At 33.8% G+C, this 22,948-nt stretch overlaps 2 protein-coding genes across 5 annotated transcripts in view; one reads left to right on the forward strand and one right to left on the reverse strand.

Moving 5' to 3' along the window:
- LOC106106894 overlaps positions 1 to 7,631 on the reverse strand; it is a 33,840-nt gene extending 26,209 nt beyond the window's left edge. The window contains exons 1-2 of the mRNA XM_013287552.1: positions 7,257 to 7,631; positions 6,157 to 6,290 (exon numbers count right to left, since the gene is read on the reverse strand). Coding sequence (XP_013143006.1) covers positions 6,157 to 6,290; positions 7,257 to 7,353 — 231 coding nt within the window. The 5' untranslated portion in view covers positions 7,354 to 7,631. The remainder of the gene's footprint in view (positions 1 to 6,156; positions 6,291 to 7,256) is intronic.
- A 289-nt stretch (positions 7,632 to 7,920) lies between these two features.
- LOC106107111 (ribonuclease Z, mitochondrial) lies at positions 7,921 to 22,900 on the forward strand. 4 transcript variants are annotated; one of them, XM_013287810.1, is made up of 20 exons: positions 7,921 to 8,107; positions 8,204 to 8,372; positions 9,446 to 9,632; positions 10,154 to 10,275; positions 10,890 to 11,071; positions 11,503 to 11,594; positions 11,966 to 12,131; positions 12,600 to 12,735; positions 14,080 to 14,314; positions 14,906 to 15,051; positions 15,350 to 15,568; positions 16,444 to 16,586; positions 17,317 to 17,489; positions 18,545 to 18,737; positions 19,476 to 19,708; positions 20,299 to 20,443; positions 21,455 to 21,535; positions 21,803 to 21,892; positions 22,219 to 22,329; positions 22,776 to 22,900. In XM_013287810.1, exons 1-20 carry the CDS (start codon positions 8,059 to 8,061, stop codon positions 22,883 to 22,885), a joined length of 2,982 nt encoding a protein of 993 aa, XP_013143264.1. In that variant the 5' UTR covers positions 7,921 to 8,058; the 3' UTR covers positions 22,886 to 22,900. The 4 variants fall into 4 exon arrangements, with proteins under 4 accessions (XP_013143264.1, XP_013143267.1, XP_013143262.1 ...); XM_013287813.1 differs by having other exon boundaries at positions 7,921 to 8,102; XM_013287808.1 differs by having other exon boundaries at positions 7,921 to 8,372.
- Positions 22,901 to 22,948: the final 48 nt, after the last annotated feature.

Genomic DNA, 22,948 nt, shown 5'->3' on the forward strand with positions numbered 1-22,948 from the left:
AACCATAATATTATGTGGAATTCTGTACAATAGGACATAATGAGATCAAAATATTTCTAACAATACTGGAATGTCTAGAATGTTTTTTTATAAATTTTATTTTATTACATGTGTCAAATTATCAATTGCAAATGTCAAAATGACATGACATGATGATAAGCCATGGCAACCTTGCTTCCTTGATGTTGGCAGCAACTTATGGTCTCTTTCCCACATTAGGGTTTTCATCAAAATATTTACCCCCTAAGTTTAATGGCGTGAAAATATATAGCCTAAAGCCTGGCGTAAGTGTAGGGCTTTTTATTAAAAAAAGAGTTATTCAAAAATATGCTGTAATTGCTGAGATCTTAGGCAACGTATATATACCTTGCAATCAGATGCTTAATTTCACACAATAGTACATCCTTTAGATTTTTCCATGACTTTAAAACAGGATATTGTACATACTTGTTTTCATTATTGATTCGACTAGTGATTCTTCTATTTTTAGTTACATGATTTTTTACTTACAAATTTTATATGTGCCCCGTAGAAAGCTATATCTGTCTTACAATTACTTACTATACTACATCTTATTCTTATGAGAAAAAGGGTGGGAAGGAAAAGTGACTAAATTTGGGACTCCGGCACCACACTCATCAGACGAAACGCTGAATTGCTCCCACTTCACGCCTGTCTTGTGTGGTCATGGTACCGGCGAGCCGACCCATTCGTGCGAAGATGTTAAAACGGGCTCTACCGCTGTAACATCACAGAACGTTGGTTTTTATATTATAAAATCATTGCCAACTACATAAAAATAATAACATAACCGTAATTCGCGTGTATTGTACTGTTAGTTTAATTGACTGAAGTCCAGTAATTTGTAATCTCGCTTTTAATTTTAACAGATTACGGTAGAAAATAGGTTCCTAATTTTTTTTCTATGCGTAACTTTTCATTTAACTATTTTGGATTAGCTAACAGTTTATAGACTGATTTTTGTTTGGTTGCTAATTTTTAAAAATTGGTCCGCAAAGTGATACATTTATTGCCACGAGTTACAAATGATACCGTTATATAAAAAGCGAATTAATTTTCCCTCATAATCAATGGCGCGCCCTAGGATCCACCCCGCCCAGCTATCCCGCGCTATTAACTAAATTACAATTTGACATTCCTTTGTGTCAGAAATTGCGTTTTGTTTTCAACATAGAGGTCGTTTGATAGACGATCGGTAATTTTCGTTTATTACGTTCATATATATTTGACCCAGTTTTTATAATATAATTTTATTCCTTACATCTACAATAAATATTTAGTATTGATGTGTTTCTATTTTTGTATTTTAGCATTTATCTAAACAGAATCCTAACCATCGACAACATTACTTAATTATTTTTGTCCACTATTTATACTTTCATCTAACATAGATTAAACATAATGCCCAGTTTACCTTATTCCAGTCCAGCAATTGAATTAATCACTGGATTACAACTGGAACATTATGTACCCACACTTTAAACCAGTAGTTTTATTAATTCCTGGTTTACATATGATAGTTCGAAAGTAGCACAAAGATAGTGCGGTCACTGGCACCAGTTAGCGTTTACATTATGCCAGTTGTATGCTTGCGACTTTGACTGCTGCTATCCTACTGTAAACTGAGTTGTGAGTGTAACGTGAAGTTTCAGTTATACAAAACTGAAAAAATATTGTTAGTATCTCATAACTGACGTAATAAAGAACCTTGTTAAGTTTGCAAGGCTACGTCAAAGTCTGGGTCGTCTCGTGAGAGGTGGCCGCTGACTCACGACTTTATAAACAGACGGACTATCGCTTTTATTAGCACCGACTGTAATTAATACTCTGATGTTTGTTGAGATTCTGACTCATAAAGTTTGATAACGAACCTCCTTTGCTCAATTCATACGATCTCCTGTTCTGTCGTAAAGTTTATAAGTTTATTGTGTAACTGTTTACATTACGAATACTTCAAAACTTTCTTGCTAACGGTCGAATACTGAAACGACATTTAAATATGTAACAGTGTATTAAATGTTTAGGCTACGCTTATACTCCCAATTGTATTTAAAAAAATCACGTCTATCAAATTGTGAGCGATTCTTATTCTAAGCGGAGTATTTAACATTCGATGGTTAAATATTTTTTTACAATTTTTTTTACAATAAAATTGTAATTTTTTTTACTTTTGTAATTGAACAAAACACAAAACTTGATTTATTTACTACTTTTTTTTTCTTTTACATGAACGTGCTTATAACAATAAAGCTTTTTATCATAAAAATATATAATGGGTTCTATTAATATATTGTTTTAAACTAAATTTAGTCGTTTAAAAATAGACTGATCAAGTCGTTCGACCTTGATAGAAGTGATGGAAGGAAAAAAACACATGCATTGCGCTTTTAGAAAAAACTACGCAGCTATGAATGAAAACATACCACGTTCTAGACATATATCGAATATATAACTTTAAACTGTCGTGGTTTTTACAATTATAATGTTCGTAAGATAAGGGATTCTTACAACGATTGGGTTGTTTTAGATCCGTATCACTTCAGTCAGCTCGTGAAAATGGCGCATACAACTGTGCCGAAATATCGGGAGCTAAAACAACCCAATCGTGGTAAGAATCCCGTATATTATGTATCGAATACTCACGGTAAATAATTATAAAATATAAATAGTTACATAGTCATTTATTTGTCGAAGACGAGACGAAACTATAAAACACACATATTTGCCGCTGTGATGCCAGGGGAAAAGACCGCCCACTGCATTACGATTCAATTTACACAACGAATTAAATTAAATAAAGGCGTAAAGGCTACAAACTTTAACAAACATCCATCTAACCTTTCGCATTTATAAGATTAGTAACTATCAGTAGACACAAATGATATCTATCCAGTTTGTAAGACCCTTTAAATCTCTTGCTCTATTAATATTTGACCTACATCGATAGTACAGAGAAACTGTTTAGTTCGCAAATAAACAGACATACATAGTAAAACATAAATCTTCACATGGTACCAATTTTAAGATACAAAACATCCAATCAAAAACAAATGTGACACATGACCGAATTACCAGGGTGACATAAATGGCCAATGATATGACAGATCCACGTGGGGCGCGATACTGCGCAGTTCGCTGACCCCGCGCCGTCCGCCGATTGCGTGCACACTGCCTTCTGTGCGGAACACACACGCACACAGAGACAGGATTATATAGCCCGGACGGGATAGTACTTGGCTTGATAGGACGACCGTTTATTAAATTTAACAAAAGTTATATGCATAGCTAAATTATTAACGTCAAATTACTTATAGGACTAGATATACGATTAAAGCAAACTTTTATTAATAAATAGAATATATTAATACATATCTATAAGGTAAAAGCATTTAAATCTTGTAAGACAATATTTAGGATTCATTTTTCACAACAACGAATAAAAGAAAAGTCCGAAAAACATTTTTAATGGTAACCCTAGCTTTACCGGGCAATTTGAAACTCAGCAAACTTTGAACAACGCCTGTTCATCGTGTTCCTAATGGAATTTGCTCGACGGCAGTCCTGTGTCTACAAACACTAACACGACAAGGAAGCTATTGGGTCCATTTAATTAAAATACACATTATTTAATACAATGACAATGCAGTAATAAAAGACAGGACTATTAGTTATTCTGCTAATAGTAGCAAAGTATAGTCTTTAAACTTTTTCCAGGCATTTTTCTTTTGATTTAATTAAATTAGTACGCTAGGGACAATAATTAACGACCATGCACTAATTTTATAAACAACACCTGATTCATATAGGCTTTATAATAGAAAACATCTACATAATTAGTCTAAATAAGAATCGTGTTAACGTCTTGTTAAAACTATTATTTGGATCAAAACAGCTGCAACGTATTAATGAATGAGTTACGTTTAGAACCTTGTCGTTTTAAAGTAACTCGATATAACAGTGGGTGGTTAAAAGGAGACTTTTTTTTCATCCTTCCGCTGTTTACAGTTTCATCGCTTACCATCAGGCGTACAATCTATACTTTTATTATTCTATTGTTAACATTACCCTCTTTTCGATGTTATACCGAACACGTGCACTTTCTTTAAAACAACAGTGTTTTCGCACAGGTGTTTCGGCAATGTAAACTCACGGAGCACTAATTTACACAACAAACTGCGCTCGTGATCATTTAATATTAAACATTGTCTTCTTTTGTTTTTCTTAACAAAAACAAGATATTTCTCGTACAACGAGGCTAAGGCACCGAGAAAAAAATTATTCACATACCTTACAAGGAATGTTCTTCGAAACATCATACAATTTTCCAAAGAATTCTACATTTTTATATGAAACAATTAAAGGTTGAAATATGCGTCACTGGCCCTTTGTGTTATGATTAAAAAGAAAAATATAGCCATATAAATATTTCAAGATTACTTTTTCTTGTTCTTAAATACAAAAGATTTACACTTTTGTACTTATTTCGTAAATATCTATATTTAGACATGTGATCTATATAAACACCCACACGAAGATATTTGTTATATATCTTTATGTACTTCTACAATATAAACAGACACAAGAAATGACCTGATACTGACGTAAGCACATTTACAAAACTGATCTACTATTTGGCAATTTACCTTGAACCGTCGACCAAATAAAGGGCGTTGCAATAAAGTCATTTAAAATGAAATAGTATGGAAATATCCACAGCGGGATAACATTGAATATAAATGCAACATTAAATACGACATCAGTAGTCTATACCTAACAATACATATTTTTTTAATATTGTTTTTATTTACTTTGTAAGAACTTCGCAAAAACCGACTGCGGTCAAAATATTTTTATTTATTCATGCTATGTCCACGTCGTACAGGATAAAAAAAGCAATAGGGAAAAGTTTGGAAGCAAAGAGATATAATATTAGTTTTTTTGTTACCTCTGTGGTATTTCACAGTATCTTAAAGTATTGTACAAATAATGGATATATAGGGAAAACATTATAACTAAAAGTAGAGAAGAAATTAGACGACATAGTATCAGAAATCAAGAGTTACGAATATGGTATAAACATATCGACGCAAAGACGAAAAGAGTTACGTCTTCTATGGAATCTTTCGTTATTGGTTGCAGGGCTCTATTTGTGTAATGCAAATTTATAAAGGCAGAGTACCATTACATTACGTCGAGTAACACTCAAGGTCGTCGAGGTCGCGGGAGACCAAAGTTCCAGTGAATAGACGGCGTAAACCGAAATGCGAAAGTTAGTATAATAAATTGGAAGACCATGGTCAGATAGAAAGAAATGGAAAATGTTGCTGGACAGAGATAAAGGGCTATTGAGATTGAGAAGAAATGGATTGCTTTTATGTTGGCCATACCACAACACGAGTGTAATTATTTTCTTTCGATTATGTTAATTGTTAAGAAATTGAAAAGATCTGAATTAATTCTTACTTCCAAATCCGTATGGAGTTCCCAATGGTTTTTTTAAACCATTGCAAACTCCATACTTTTGTACAAAATAGTGTGAGTTCTATATTTATCTTGCAAACATATTTTTTTTAATTCAATGCAAGTTTTATGCTTCATTCAATAAACGATACTTTCACTTGAAAATTTCACTGAACTTTTTTTATTCCACGCGATCTTCGTTTGAGTATAAAAATTTTAAATAGGAGAGCTCTAGAAATCGTTGGACAAAGAGTTGAAAAAAGTCAGCACTGAGTTTTTTAAAATGACTGTTTTTATAATGAAAACAAAATGTTGCGAATTATTATCATTAACACATTTATAAAGAGTTTATAATTCATACATTTGTGCTTTTAAATATAATATAGAATACTAACTTCCATATTCATTTTCTTTTTTATTTTGTTTGCAACATTCTATAACTTAACACTATAGAAGACTATGTAAATACTAAGGTGCACAAAAACCTGTTATTACATAATTCATAATTACACTATATTCATGTAATATTTGAAAATCCATACTATATACATACTATATTAACTACACAAAATTATTTAACCAAAAAAAATATAGAAACTGTGTATACAGACAGATTATCCAAATAAAATATTCATATATCCATGCCATATTTATAATTCTTATGAGAAAGCATACCTTGCAGTCTTTATGTCGGTAACACCAGGTGCATCCAAAGAGTAGTCCAAGTGCTGTGACGACCAGCGCCAGCACTGGCAGCATATACAGCCCTTGTGGCCGCCATCCTTCCAACACTGCTGCTTCATTTGTACCTGGAAAAAAGTTTTAAATATTGTTTATGGTAATAAAAACATTTTTATTTTAACTAACCATAAAGACAACAGATACAGTACTAGTTACAGTCTTAGTGTAGGTGATATATTTACTGTATGTCTAGGAGTTTGTGTTTACCTTTCCAATAAATCTTTGTGTATGCAGATAGAATTGATTGTCTTAATAATGTAAACAGAGAAATTCAACTTTCACATTTAGCACCTTCATCATGTATTGATTATTTTTATAAAAAGATTGAGATAAAATTAAGTTATAGGGATAAATATATTAATACATATATTCATAAAAAATGTACTTGATATTTTTTGGAATACACAAGTTTGTACATAAAATATTAAGACCATAATGTTGAAAAATTAAGACTAGTTTTGCCCACAATTTTGTCTATGCACAATTTAAAAAAAAATTAGTGGCCTATGTGTTCTATATCTGTGCCAAATTTTGAGACCCTGTAATCCATTCTACCTTTTAATACCTTACCTATTATTATCCATTTCAACATTTGCATTCATATCTTATAATAAGAAGTACATTTTGGATAGGAGCAAGGTTTATTTATGATACTAGTTTTGGATAGTCAACTATAAACTATAGGAACATTGCAAGCTAATATATTTGTGTATAATAATGTTATATCTATGTGTCTATGTCATTATTGGTCCATTTTATACCATACTGTAAAATGATTATGGAAATTTTAACAATTATGAGGATGTATGATCATAAAGATATAAAATATATTTAACAGGGCAACTTTGGCAAATTTATAAAATTTATAAACTACCCAAAAATTATTTAAAAAAGTATAAAGGCAGTGATTTTTGTAAAATACATTTTTGTATTAGTGTAAAAAAAAAACAATTATGAATATTGCTCGAAAACTAAGATAAAGATAAGAAAAATTTTAGATATAAATTAGAAAACATGTTATTTTAGCAACTTACCGTGAGGGTAGACTAGCGGCGTTGGCCTCACAGGTAACCCTTGTATCAAAAGTAAGCCTGTTGAGGCCGAAAACAAAATCACCCATAGCATACCCATTATTTTTACATTATTTACACAGCCACATTATTTTTCGTTTCATTATTTATATTTTTAATACATACACAACACAAAAAATACACGGTCCATGACAGGTTTGCGCTAATGAACAATATCACAACACTATACAATATTATCACACTTAATAAATTTGAAATAGCATTTTATAAGTCAGGGGTATTTATTACACATAAAACATTAAATTTCATTAAGATTTTCGTGCACATTTACATATAAATTGCGCAACCCACAGCTGTACAGAACGCCATTTTTCTAGTTCAATGTTGGCATATACAAATATCGTCATCATACTAACAAATAACAACCATATGTGGCAACATAAAAGAGATTCTAAAATTATTTAAACAAAAACCTTAATACGATAATTAAATTTACAAAGGTAACTGTGTTTTATTTTATTTGGCATGATAATAAAATTGTACTGAAGATATAGGTGCACGATTCGAAAAACTTTATATTCATAGTCTCATTTGGACTCACTTTTTTTTCTAAAAATGAAAGATGTCAATGTCAACTTATCAGCATATGTCATCTGCCAACTGCCAATTGTCATTCTTGTTTTGTCAGTCAATAAGCATTGAAAATAAAGGAAAAATTAAAAAATTGTAATGTTCTTATAACTTATTTGTGTATAATGCCAAAAAATGAATTAAAAAATACCATTAATTTTGTAACACAAAACGAATGCTCGTAAACTTTAAGCTGCAATTGATAACCTCTAAACACATGTACGGTAAACGAGTGTTATTGCAATCAGTAGTTAGATTTAATAATTACACAGTTCGTCATTATCAAAAGAAAAAGACTCAAAGGCTGTTGGAATTTTTAGCCGACATGCCTAAACCGAATACGTCAAGAATTATGGACGCACAGCGTCAGAGGCAGCAGATATCCAAAAAGGCACAAAACTACGTTCCCAGTACAATATATCTACAGGTTGTGGGTTCTGGTGCTCGAGGAGTTCCCAACACACTATATCTCTTTACGGACCAAAAGCGGTAATTATTTTTCTTTACATAATATTGCAACATATTTCATGACATGACATAGGCTACCTCTGACCAAGGGTAACTCAACTAAAATTGACGACCTGTGAAACAGTCAATTTTCTATCTGCATGATTCATAATTTAAGCAACAAACTGAGTTATCAAATTGTTGCTTGTGGGCTCATATAGTTGTGTACATATGTTGCAATGTAATTTTTTTATTTATACCACTAGTTTGTTAAACAAATCATTTTTTACTAACCTATCAGATATTTTATGTTTTTTTTTTAATAAGATCAACTCTTCTGTTTTATTTTGGTCTTGAGTATTTAATTTTAGTGTTGCGTTTATTTGAGTAATAGTAGTAGTTTGTTATGCGACAAAACAATGGGGACATAAACCAGAAAGTGTTAAGATTGAATGTGGACAGCTAAAGGTAGCGGAAGACCGGAGAAAGTATGGATGGATTGTATGAAAGTGGATATGCTTAAAGGACTGGATTCAGATATGACTGATAGAGATGTATGGGAAGAGCAGCACATACTGTGCCGATCCTCCGTAAGGGATAAGGGCAAGTGAATGATGATTTATTGGATTAAGCATTTACTAGATTAAGTTATTTGACTTCTTTTTATAGAAAAGTTGTAGTGTAGTTCACTAACATTCCCCTTTGTATAAATTAAACTTTCTTTTATAACACTAAATCACACCATTGTATAAACTTATAAAATGTTATCCTCACTATTTGCTATAATTTCATACAAAAGATTGGCACAGTATGTAATATTCTATACTATCAGCTGTTATATCTGAATTCACTTTCTTACACATATAACAAAACCCAATATCATTCACATAAAAATAAAAAATAAGTAGCCTTTGCTCTGTGCTAAATTCCATTTAGATCCAAGCTAGGAGATATGTAGGAACAAACATCCATCCATACATACATTCATATCTATATTTTCTTTTTTTTTACTAGCTTCAAGGTTGATGTATGTAAGATTTCATTTGTAGCTTGTTTTTGTTGCAATAAAAGTCCTATTTCTTTATTTATATATTAATTTATTATTATATTGACAGATATCTTTTTAATTGTGGAGAATCAACACAACGGTTAGCACATGAACACAAAGTAAAGCTGACAAGGTTAGACCATATTTTTATCACAAACAAGACATGGAAGAACATAGGTGGACTACCTGGCCTCTCACTAACTCTTCAAGATGTTGGTGTACCTAATATCACTTTACATGGACCTCAAGGTTTGGTAAGCTAATTGATTTTGATATAGTTTTATGTACTACTATATGTTCCCATGTGGCTTCATCCGCTTGAAATTATAAATATATTTTAGTGTTTACATTTGTCAAATTTTCAATTGAAAATGACAAAATTACTGTTACCATAATACCCTTGCTTCCTTAATATTGGCAGCTTGTAGTTTATGTTCTCTTTCCCACATGGAGGTTTCTTCCAATTTATTTACCCCTTAAGTATAATGTCGCGAAAATATATAGTCTAGTGTGTCATAAGTGTAGGGCTTTTTATTACAAAAAGAATTATTGAATAATATGCTGACATCCCATTCCATGCAGTAGTGTGTGTTTACGCTTTATTATTTTAGTAAAGACAAAATTTTGCTGATATGTAAAATGCAACACTTTTTTTTTAATAATGTTATGTCATCAAATGTGAAACGTGTCTCAGGAGCTTAATTTAATTAAAAAGATATCTAGTTTTATTAATGAAAGGAAGCTATCGCAAATATGTTTATGTTTTTTTTTTCAGGATGAACTTTACAAAGCCACAAAGAGGTTTGTAATAATGAAAGACATGAATGTAACATTAGCTCCATGCAGTCCTTCTGAAGATTTTACTGATAATGTCATGACTGTTAAATATGTTTTATTGTAAGTATAAATTATTAGATACTAATTTTCGCTTCCGGCTCCATCCCTGTGGAATTAAAAATAAAACAAAAGCCAGCAGCCTTTGTGTTCTTCCAGACTATCCTATATATCTATGCCAAATTTCATCCAGATCTGTTTACTGAATAAATATACATCCATCCATCTAAACTTTCGCAAATATATTAGTCTGAATAGTAAAACATTAATTATGGCACAATTTTAACAAAGAACAACATTTCTAACAAAGTTATTTATACTTCTCATATATCATTATTTCCCTTATTTTATCCTACTCCCGCATGGTAGCTAGCGCTTGACCACGATCCCACCTGAAGGAGATGACAATGCAGTCGAAAGATGGTACGAGCTAGCTTAATAGATAGCTGTTCACTCTCCTTTTGAAGGCCCCCACGTCATATTTGGACGGGAAAACTGATCCTCCAAATATCTACCATCCGTCATCTTAGTCATCATTCCCTTCTTGGTCATAAAACCTTTTAAACAATCCATCCATCTAAGAGAGAATTTATTTACATGCTTAAGATCTACATGAAAGCATCATTATTATGCAATATCCATAAGAATTGAAATGTAAATTTCTTATTGTATTTCAGACGGCCGGAAAACATTCTCAAACCAGATATGAATCCACCAAAGAAACCCAAACTCAGCAGTGATACGACAAGTGCGGCGTTTGAGGAGTTCATACATGACGAGACTGATTACTACAATCCTGATGTACGGAATATGGAGGAGAAGAAAAACAGTAAACAAAGAAATAAATCACCAGAAAAAGGTATGACTAGTTGTCATAAGTACAGTGGGAGAAACTGGCGGTGTTCCAACTTAAAAACTACATTTGTTTGAAGATTTTGAAACAGCGCATAACAAAAATCTATACAACACAGCTTATAAATGTATCTGTACGAAAAAAGTCAATTTGTAAGACATGACTAATTTCTTTTTATTATTTCGTTTACCAATTACTGCTATCTAATTAGATATTCGTAGAAAGAGGTTGAGTTTGTCTCGTTGCAATGAACAAGGCTGTTTTTTCTGGAATCGGAACAGCGCGGATTTCCGCGACTGTACGTTGAAAACTATTAACTTTTGGCTATAGTACAGTAAATTAATATGAAAATGTTATAATGGCTACATAAAAAAAATGGTATTATAAATCTGTTGAACAATAAATAGGAGTAAGTTATATTGTTAATTATGTTTTAGTTTCAGAATCAGTACGGAAAAAGGCTGAGAGAGCACTTCACGAATTGGAAGGGAAATCACAGTGTACAGTGGCTTATATTTGTACTTTAAAGGTAAAATTTTTTAATATATAATTCGCCCGTGGAAAATAAAAACTAGTAAAGAAACATAGCCTATGTTACTCACTGATAATGTATTTTTTTAATAGTAAAGAATTTTTGAAATCAACCAAGTAGTTTTTGATTTATTTTAATGCATACAAAAATGCAAATTTATGCTTTTTACAAAATTATAGATTTGTAATTTAAAGAGTTAACACATTGACTGCCACTACTATTTACGAAAATAAACTTGTCAAAGAAATCGGCACTGTAAGTGTTAAATAAAATTTTTAGCGAAGCAATTTTTATAACATCAAATTTAAAATAATATGTATTATTTAGATACACACTTGTTTTGTAAAATCTACTAATGATATTTTTAGAAAAGGCTCGGCACATTAGATTTGGCAAAGTGCGTCGAGAAAGGGGTTAAACCGGGACCATTGTTAGGGCAACTTAAAAATGGCCATGATGTGATACTTCCCGATGGCAGTCATGTTAAATCTAAAGACGTGAAGACACCAGACGATCCGGGACCTGTATTTATTGGTAAGTTTTAATGTTAGTAACAAAGATTTATACATCTACAAGTTATTAGACCTTATGGTCAAAGTGAAACTAAATTATGACTTAGGGCCCGTCCCACTAAATTGTAAATTGTCTAACAATCCAACATGTAAAATGTGTGATGGAAATATCGGATTTTGTTCCCTTATCTGACAGTGACGTTTTTAAGCTATCTGAGCCTCTATCAGGCAATAGTGGGACAGGATCTAATTCTATTTTCTATGTCCATGTAGGTTTTACACATTTTCTAAACCAACCGATAGTCGCACTTTTGCCGTTGTGTATTGTAAAATGGCAACAAACATGCCATTTCACAAAAAAAGTTGGAAAAACATCTATGGTTATCAGAATAAATTGTATGGACTCTTTGGCTTTTTGACCAAAGTTGTTTATTCTCTTATTATGGTTATATAATTGTTTGTTTTAATGATATTTCTCTTTTTATTTCAGTGCTAGAAGTGCCCGATATATCTTACCTTACAGTGGACGATTTCTCTTCGCATTTTGACAATGGACTTAATTCAATGGAGAACATACCAGCGCTTGTCGTTCATTTCACACCGCCTCATGTCTTCAGACATCCAATGTAAGTCATATTGAATACTAGATGTTGCTCGCGACTTCTTCCACGTGAAACTAAATGGCTATGTTACTCACTGATAATGTAGCTTTTTAATGGTGAAAGATTTTTTTTAATCGGCCCAGTAGTTTTTGAGTAATTTCAATACATATAAAAATGCAAATTTTTCTTCCTTCTAATATTGGTATAGATATAGATAAGTCTGTGTAGAATTTAAAAAAACCTTGTTGTTTGGATTGAAATAAAACTATATATAAATATATAAATAATAGCTCACTTGCGTGTATTAATGATTTTTACAATTTTTGGTAAGTAAGTTTTAAACAACATGTTATAACAGCGACAACGGTTCAGTGAAGTGACGTTCCGCTGTAGTGTCAATGCAGAAAAACGTCATCGCGCCGGCCAATAGGATGTCCGTTAATATTCGTGAAGTTAGACGCGAATGATGCGTAGACACTTGTAGTAATATATGTTACTTAGCTTGAGTATATCCTTCTAATGGTGAAAGAATGTTTGAAATCCCCCCCGTAGTTTTTTTATTATTTCGATACATACAGCAATCCAAAAATACACATCTTTTCTTCATAATATTATTATAGATAATTTGCTTCTGTTGTTCAATGTTATATTGCAATTAACAGTACACAAATAATATGTTAGATGTCTAAAAAAAATTAGATTAATACAAAATTTACCTCAAGTAAGACTGTAAAATAGTAGCTATCTTTCACACTCTACACTTATGCTAGGTTGCTGAAGATTCCAATTATTTTGTCATTATCTAGTGATTCATTAGTGTGAACTAAATTACAAGAGTAAAATTCAAATGACATAGTTCGGAAACACATTTAGTTATTCTACCAAAAACACTAAATGTAGCTAGGAAACCGACCATAATATGTTCCTTTTCACGCTAACAATCTAATACATTTTACTATATTAAATATTAACAGTGGTAGTGCCCGCTTTAACGTCTTCGCACGAATGGGCCGGCACGCCCGGTGTAATACCACGACCACACAGAAGACAGGCGTCAAATGGAAGCAATTCCGTGTTTCGTCTGATGAGTGTGGGCCGGAGGCCTAAGTTAAGTCCCTTTCTCTTTACCACCCTTTTCTTATAAGGAGAGGATGGGAAGGGGAAGTGGATTTGACGGTGAAGGAGATGCATAGGATGGGGCAATATGCTCTTTATGTGCATCTCCTTCTCCGTCGGATAAGGGTAGGCAACGCATCTGCGATCGCGTATGTCTATGGGCAGCTGTCGCTTCGCCATTCTGGTGGATTCAGCTTGCTTGTTTGCCACCTTATATTATAAAAAAAATGTAACTACGATGAATATTTCCAGTTACCGGATGTTCGTGTCGAAGTTCGGCAGCAGCACGCAGCACCTGGTGCTGAACGAGGAGAACTCCTGCCTGGGGTCGGAGGCGGTGCACCGCACGCAGCACCGCCTGCACGTGCTGGACGCGGACGTGTTCCCGCTGCTGCGGGACGCCACCATCCCCGCCGTCTGGAACTCGCACCCGCCCACTGACGGCGTGCTCGGCAAGGCTAATTGTATGGAGGAACTCAAGAATAGAGTAAGTCTACACTACTTAAACTGTCGTGATTTTTACAAATAAAACTCTCGTAAGATACGGGTTTCTTACCACGATTGGGTGGTTTTAGCTTCCGATATTTCATGCATGCAACTGTGCCGAAATATCGGAAGCTAAAACAACCCAGGTAAGCAACCCGTATCTTAGGATCATTATATAAGTTTACACTTTTTCATCACCAGCTCGGAGCTACTCTAAGATATTGTTGAAAAGGCCAAAGATCCTTTAAGACTTTGAATATTTATTTTTATATAATAATTTATGCACAAATATTATTACAATATGTATACTTAAAGAATTATCTACAAAATTTGCACAATGTCAGCCTTATTGCTATGATTTATTTTTCATTTATTATGATATGTTGTTTCATTACTCCTTCATTGTAGACTACTCATATTAAGTGATTGAAAGCTTCCAGAGTGTCTACTTCCCCACTTTCAATGTGGCAGCAAATGAGATATTGCTATTTTTTTTTAATTTCAACAAAGTACATTTTCATACATTTATGTTTGAATACTTGATGATATTAAACATATAAAAACGCAATAATTGAATTTTATTTAATTACAGATCGCTTTCGCCCAGTTTCAAAACATAATAAGAATGGAAGAAATGAGTAAAGATAATATAACTGAATGCACGGAGGCCAAGTATGACTTCATCACGGGAAGAACCCTCACTATATTTCACTTGAGGCCGAAAAAATGTCTCGATAGGTGAGTACGACAACTTTATATCCAATTTTCCTGTTATAATATTACCAAATTCTAGAAGTACTCCGTAGTTTATGTCTAAAGTTAATTGTATTTACTATAAATAATAGATAAAATCAAAAGTTTTTACTGAAATTGACATTGTATAAAAACTTCAGTATTCAAATAACTTATCTGTCTGTAGATTGCTACAATTAAAACATATCCTACCCTTAAAATAATTGTAATAAATGTTTTTTACTTTGTTACAAACATTGGTTATCCCCTACATTTAGTAATCTTTTTTCAATAATATTTTTAGATCAGCGGAACCAAAACTTCATGTCCAAGATTACATAAAAGAGACGATGGAAGTGGAAGGTTTCTCTAAAAGTCTAGAACAATACCGAGAGATTGTCAGCAAGATGGGATCTAAGAAGGATATGTACAAAGCTGAATATCCTAAAGTGATATTCCTCGGCACCGGCTCTTGCATCCCCAGCAAGACGAGGAACACCAGCGCTATAGTCATACAAATAGAGTGAGTACATATCCTACTGTTGAAATTATACTAATACTAGCTTGCGCCCGATACTCCGTTATCGTGGAATTAAAAAAACAAAAGTGAGTAGCCTATGTTTTCTTCCAGACTATCCTCTATATCTATACCAAATTTCATCGAGATCCGTTCAGCCGTTTAGACTACAAACTCTAACAAACATCCATCTAAACTTTCACATTTATGATATTACCCGAGAATGTCTGTGTGGAATAAAAAAAGAACAAAAGCAAGTTATGTCTTACAGACTATTCTCTACATCAATGCCAAGATTCATTAAATTCTATGATATATGATCTATGATATATCTGGAGTATCTTCAAAATGGCTAAACGGATTTTTTCTATCAATTTCCATAGATATAGCATATGTTCTGGCTATGGCCTGGAAGAATACATAGGCAATAAATACTAAGATTCTTTAATTCCGCGCAGATAAGGCCGCCTGCAAAAGCTAGTACTTATAAACCTCTTAGGTCACAACCAATGTAATGAAACCATTGAGATGAAGGATTTTTTACCTATCTCTTTCCGTCTCTTCCCATTTCTCTCTATCTGTCTCGAATTTTGTAATCAGAATAAGTTCTTTTATTCATATTACAATGTTGTTAATGAGATGTTGGTTTTTTATATCATACTAATATACGAATATTATATATGTAATAGTTAAGATGGATGGATGGATGGATGGATGTTTGTTAGAGTTTGTAGCCTAAACTGCTGAACATATCTTGATGAAATTTGACATAGATGTAGAGGATCGTCGCGCGATCACGCGAACGGAGCCGCGGGCGAAGCTAGTATATTATAATCATGAAAAAGAATCTTGTAAAGTAAAATCAACATGTATTATTATAGTGAAAACAGGTCAATGTTGTTGGACTGCGGCGAGGGCACGTTCGGCCAGCTGGTGCGCTTCTTCGGCCCCAAGCGAGTCAACAACTTCCTCAGGACTCTCAGAGCCGTCTACATATCGCATTTACACGCAGACCATCATATGGGTAAGATACCTATAATATTTAAAAACATAATTATATTTTAGTGTTTAACTATAATTTAGACGCAGTCTGTGTTATTAACTGAAAAAACTTACTATACTTATATAGTCTGGAAGAACACATAGGCTACTACCTATGTGTTGGTCCCTATCCCACATTAGGGATTTTATCAAATTTATTTACCCCCTAAGTTTAATAGCGTGAAAATATATAGCCTAAATCGTGACGCAAGTGTAGGGCTTTCTATTAAAAATTGAATTATTCAAAAAATATGCTGTGATTGCTGACATCGTAGGCAACAAAGAAGTGTGTGTTTACACTTTATTATAATAGTATAGATGGATGTGTGGTGTGACAAGAATGGATAAAGTTAAGAATGTGTATATTAGAGGAAGTTTGAAAGTAGCGTCATTGGTGGAGAAATTGAGAAGCAAAATGTTATCGTGATATGGACATGTTATGCGACGAGACGATAAGGACATAAACCAGAAAGTGTTAAGACTGAATGTGGATGGCTACAAAAGAAGAGGAAGACCGAAGAAAGTATAGATAGATTGTGTGAAAGTGGGTATGCTTAAGAAAGGAGTGGTTTGAAGTTGGTGGAAGAGCACATACTGTGCCGACCCTCCATAAGGGATAAGGGCAAGTTGATGATGTATAGATAAAAAATTATTATTTTTCATATAAATAAAAATATGTATATGTCTTCTAATATGCTTAACGTTTGGGCCAGGTCTGATAGGCGTGGTGCAGGCGCGGCGCGAGGCGTTCTCGGAGCAGAGCCGGCTGCCGTACGAGCCGGTGCAGCTGCTCGCGCCCGGACAGATCGTCACCTGGCTGCTGCTCTACGACCAGCAGTTCGAGAACATAAGGGATGATTATGCGTTAATCACCAATCAGAGCTTGGTAAGAATTGCACTTAACGTACGTAAGAGGTGTAATTTCAATGTGTTAATATAAATGCTGAAATAACTAAAAAAATCTATTTATATCCCATTTTATAGAGTGATTTTAGTAAATTATTATGAAACTAGCTATTGCCCGCGACTTCGTTCACGTGCAATTAAAAAAAACTTTTTGTAGTCATAAATATGTTCTATGACATTCAGAGAAAATATAGCTTTTTAATGATGAAAGTAGTTTTAAAATTGTTCCAGTAGTTTAAGAGTTTATATGTTACATATAATTTTGTTTATTAGCATTGATTATGAAAAGAAATTATTGTTTTTCTATACTAATAGGAAGAAAACTTTGTTTGATTGTAATGATGGTTCAAAAACTACTGGGCCGATATAATTTATCTGTGAGTAACATATTTTACGATGATTTTTTTTAATTCACACGGACGGAGTCGCGGGCGAAAGCTAGTTACAAATGTTATAAATTCGAAAGCTTAGATAAATAAATGGATATCATTTAGAGTTTGTAGCGTGGACAGCTGAACGGGTCTCGATAATATTTGCCATAGATGTTAAGCAAAGTCTGGAAGAACACATAAGTTTACTTTTGTTTTTAAATTCCATACAGACGTTGTCGTGGACGAAATATATATGCGGGATTCTTTTTGTTTATCTTCTAATAAAAGTCTGATTCTTCGTATTTTTGTATTTATTTGCTTTAATATTACAATTAATACTTTAAGGTCACGCGCACACACCAGTCGTCTTACTTTCCCACCTGTCATCTGTCAAAACTCCCCGCTCACTTCCTACCCCGCACATACGCTACGTTTCACACCATCGTCTATCGTTTTATCTTCCAATCCTACATCTATACTTTTATACTAAAGAAAGAGACTATAATTTGCTGCCAATGTCAAGAAAGCAAGTTTGTCATCATGTCATGTCATTGGCAATTGATAATTTGACAAATGTAAACAATAAATGAATTTTTTATCATGTTATGCGGATGAAGTCGCATGGAAATAGCTATATATATTTGTTTTTCTTATGTTGGTACAGCTAGAGGCGAAGTCCAACTCGCTAGGTACGGAGATGACGCCGGCGGCGCTGTCTCGCATCGGGGTGCAGCACATCCGCACCTGCCTGGTGTCGCACTGCCCCAACGCCTTCGGGGTCGCCATTGACGTTGATGGACACCACAAGATCACCTACTCCGGTGATACTATCCCCTGCAAGGAACTCATCACCATTGGTATGTAGTTTGCAAAGTTCACTTTCTAACTTAGTTATTTTTTAATTAAAGTATAATTATTCCTTGACCACGATAACACCTGATATTAATTGGTGCAAAGATGGTACATGCTAGCTTTTACTCTTTATCTTACTCTTATAAATGCGATAGTATAGATGGATAGATGTTTGTTAAAGTTTGTACTATAATAGCTTAGGCACGAGACTTCGTTCGCGTGTAATTAAAAAAAATGAAAGTGAGTAGCCTATGTGTTCTTCCAGGTTATCCTGTACATCTATACCAAATTTCATCCGTTTAAGCCGTTTAATCTACAAACTCTAACAAACATCCATCCATCTAAACTTTCGCATTTATAATTTAGTTTTAATTAGTAACTGATCTCCATGAAATTTGGTATAGATGTAAACGATAGTCTAGCATTGTTAATCTTCAATATTTCGATTCAAGTCAATATTTGAAAGATTTTTTTTTACTAATGTAAGCGTTTATTGAGAAAATATCTGTGAGAAAGGGACAAAAACTACAAGCGAGCAGTATAATATCAAAGTTGCCATGGTTACTTAAATTCTCAGCCACTGGTTTAAATTGTTATGTAATATAAACAATAAAATAAAATTGTATTGTCATGTATCTTTTCACCAGAATAACTATGGTAATTACGGATACGCGAAAATCGAAATCGAATACTTATTTCAGTCGTTAGTCAATTCATGTTTTTCAAATGTAACATTACAATAGGACAAAACTCAACTCTGCTGATCCACGAAGCGACAATGGAGGATGAATTGGCTGAGGAGGCTCGCACTAAGATGCACTCGACTACCTCGCAGGCGATACAGATGGGTCGGCAGATGTGTGCAAAGTACACTGTGCTTACCCACTTCTCGCAGCGGTACGCGCGCCTGCCGCGGCTCAGCGCGCACATACTGCATGACAACGCCAGTGTTGGCGTCGCCTTTGACAACATGCAGGTACAGTCAGGGAACTTTGCGGTGGAATTAAACACAGTTGATTGATTTGTATGATTTGAAATGACGTATATAGTTAATAGGACGCTTTTAAATGTATTAGTTAATGCTCCTTTGGCGAATTCCGATGGCCGCTTGTTCGTTTGTCACTTTAACTAAAGAAAAAGACTGATTTGTAAAACATTTCTTAAAAATATAATACATCTGAAATTAATATCAAAAAATCTCTTTTGTTGTCAATGGTTTCCGATTTGGACTATTTTTCTTACTTTGCCATATTATCGTATAAGTTAATGTATTTAGCAAATATTTTTTAATTTATTCGTTAGATTTAGTTTACGTTTTCTAATTGTTAATGAGTGTAATATAAGGACTTGTTTGTTCTTACTTTAGGGTTAATTGAAAACCGGCACTTCAGTATATACCGCATCACTTACCAAATGAATTGCTTTTCTTATGAATATGTGAATTTCTTTCTTTCTATTCGTTGATTCGAAAAATTAACTTGATTAATTTAGTTTATTATTTTTGTAGTTGTAAAATTAATTTATTAGATGATTTTATTTGATAACAATGGGTTAAATTGTGTACAGATAAGGATGAAGGATCTAGAATTGCTGCCGTACATGTACGCGCCGCTGCAGCTAATGTTCGCGGAGCACTGCGTGGAGCTGGAGGTGAAGGCGGCTCACCGCGCGCGCCGCCGCGACCGCGCCACCGGCAGCCCGCCACCTGCCGGTAAACACACGCACTACTCACTACCACACGACGCGCCGACCGCGACGGACGTCCCCACTCCCGCTCCGAACAAACCTAACGCTATAGACGACGTAACCGTACAAACAAATGACCAATGTAATATTGTAGAAACTAAAGTGAAAAGTAGTTAGCTTTAATGTTACTAATGTGCCTTATATTATATGTATAAATTGTGATTGTAAAGTGAGTATTTTGTTTAAAAAGTGCTTTGCATTATATTCAAGGTATTTACATATTTTTGGATTATTTAAAGTGTTGGAATAGAAGCTATTTTCTCTTTTAAATCACGCTAACTCGTTCGAAGTTTGAATGATTGTATTAGTTTGTGTAGAAAACAAATTTTTGCATTGTATTTATATATTGTTATTTAAGTCTGATGTAAGGTTGTTTTAAGTTAGTTCTTCCTATTAGGTTTAGGAATTAGAAAGCGTAGTGAAGAAAATCTCTTATGGAGTTTTGTTTGATCTATTAATTTTAAATTTAGTTTTATTTAAATTGTTGATGTAATAGTTTTGTAACGTTTTTAAGATAAATAAAATATGTATGTTGATTGTAGTTATTATTTATTTCATCTCCTTTATATAGATAATATAATGAAGCAAAATAAATAACTACATGACAAACTTTATATGACAAAAAATTACCCAAATCACAAGACATGAGCGTTACGATGTTATTCGAAAGTAGCTTAATACTTATCAAAACAAACATAAACTTTATTATCTAAGTGTTAAAGTCTATTAATATGAATAGGTTTATTCTCCAGGTTATACGTTAGAGTTATTTAAACTAGCTTTCACCCGCGACTCCGTCCGCGTAGAATTAAAGAAAAAACAAAAGTGAGTACCCTATGTGTTCTTCCAGACTATCCTCTACTTCTATACCAAATTTTATCGAGATCCGTTCAGCCGTTTAGGCTACAAACTCTAACATCCATCCATCCATCCATCTAAACTTTCGCATTTATATTAGTAAGATGTTAATTTGCAGTTCGTATAAGCGTTACTTCAATGAAGGGTTACGGTGGTAAAGAACGTCAGCAAACTTGTCCTGGCCCCGGACGAATGCAAAGTAAGATATTTGTCTTAAACTTTTACTGTTTCCTTGTTCCTTGTATCGTTTGTTATCTATGTTTTCAATACGGTAGAGGTACACCTAGAAAGAGATGGATGGATCGCGTGAAAGGTGACATGATCAAAGAGGAAGTGGTGAATGAGGTGACGTATGATAGTTATGTGGAGGACAAAAACCTGTTGCGCCGATCCTACGGGAGTACGATAAGGAGGAGATGATGATGTTCAATACGACGGAGAGATTAACTAATTTTAACTATTCAAGGGACAAATGAGAAAGGCAAAGGGCAACCTTCGATTTATCGGAATACTGATACTCCGAGAGCATCGGACAGATTCAGTCGGATATCCAATTGTAAGTTATACATTAATAATGAAACGTAAGCTTTACCTGTCCACCATTTTCGTGCTATGAAAGGGCCGGAAAGGAAGTGGATGTGGCTGGGGATGGAACACAGGCATAGGTAAAGGAAATAAAATAACTTTCTGTGAGTCCACTCTTCGGCTTATTAGTAGACAATATAATAGTCTATGGGCAATTGCTTCTTTATTTTGGCGAGTTCCGATGGCTATTTGCTCATGTCTTATTCTATAAAAAGTAAGGTTATGATATTTTTAACTCATGTCTTCACTTGTATGGAGCATTGAGGGACGAATTAATTATGAGAATCTTTGTCGTAGTGGCAAAATTTGGCACACCAGTGCGTGAACACAGCGGGTCGTCGACAAGGAGCGTGGAACATCGCAGACCGTACAGACCAGCGTCTGCTGAGTCTAGTCGAGGCGCTCTTAGTAAATTTCAAATTCATTTTAATATATAACTAGTTACTATGTTTTTTTATTACGAAGTTTCGATGCAAAAAGTTTTTAGTTTACTCCAAATTCAATCAGTTATTACTTCGCGATTAAGTACAGTTGGGGATACTGGTGGTGTTCCATCTTAAAAGATACAATCGTTTGAAAATTTTGAAACGTAACGCGGAACAAAAAACAATGCAACGTAGTCTATAAATGTGTCTTACAAAAAAAAAGTCTTTTAGTGATACACGGCTGGTATCTTTTATTATTATTTCGTTTGCACTCACAGCTCTAATTACTTATTTGTAGAAAGAGGCGGAGTTTGTCTCGTTGTTAAGAACAAGGCAATTTTTCTGGAACACCGCGATTTTTCGCGACTGTACTTCTAGTGGCGACCTCTTGTTTGTGACTTTATAACTTGTAAAGTAATGGTGTTTCAGCTCGCGATAGGAGTGCATCGTCGAGCAAAAGTACAGGATCACGTGGACGTAATCAGACCACTTTCCCTGCTACTTGCGCTGTAAATAAAAGTAAGACATTCGTCATATAGGCTTGTATTTGTTCCGAGTTTATACTCGTAACGTGAATTCAAAATCTTGTTGATTTCTTGTCG

The sequence above is a fragment of the Papilio polytes genome, unplaced genomic scaffold, assembly GCF_000836215.1.
Source record: "Papilio polytes unplaced genomic scaffold, Ppol_1.0 DF822067.1, whole genome shotgun sequence".
NCBI lineage: Eukaryota > Metazoa > Arthropoda > Insecta > Lepidoptera > Papilionidae > Papilio > Papilio polytes.

Excerpts from the sequence above, each read along its gene's own strand:
- LOC106107111 (XM_013287808.1), top strand. The coding sequence starts at position 8,059 with ATGCTCGTAAACTTTAAGCTGCAATTGATAACCTCTAAACACATGTAC. Across the intron at positions 10,276-10,889 it reads ACTGTTAAATATGTTTTATT|ACGGCCGGAAAACATTCTCA; the intron begins GTAAGTATAAAT and ends ATTGTATTTCAG. Across the intron at positions 12,132-12,599 it reads TCCGGGACCTGTATTTATTG|TGCTAGAAGTGCCCGATATA; the intron begins GTAAGTTTTAAT and ends TTTTTATTTCAG.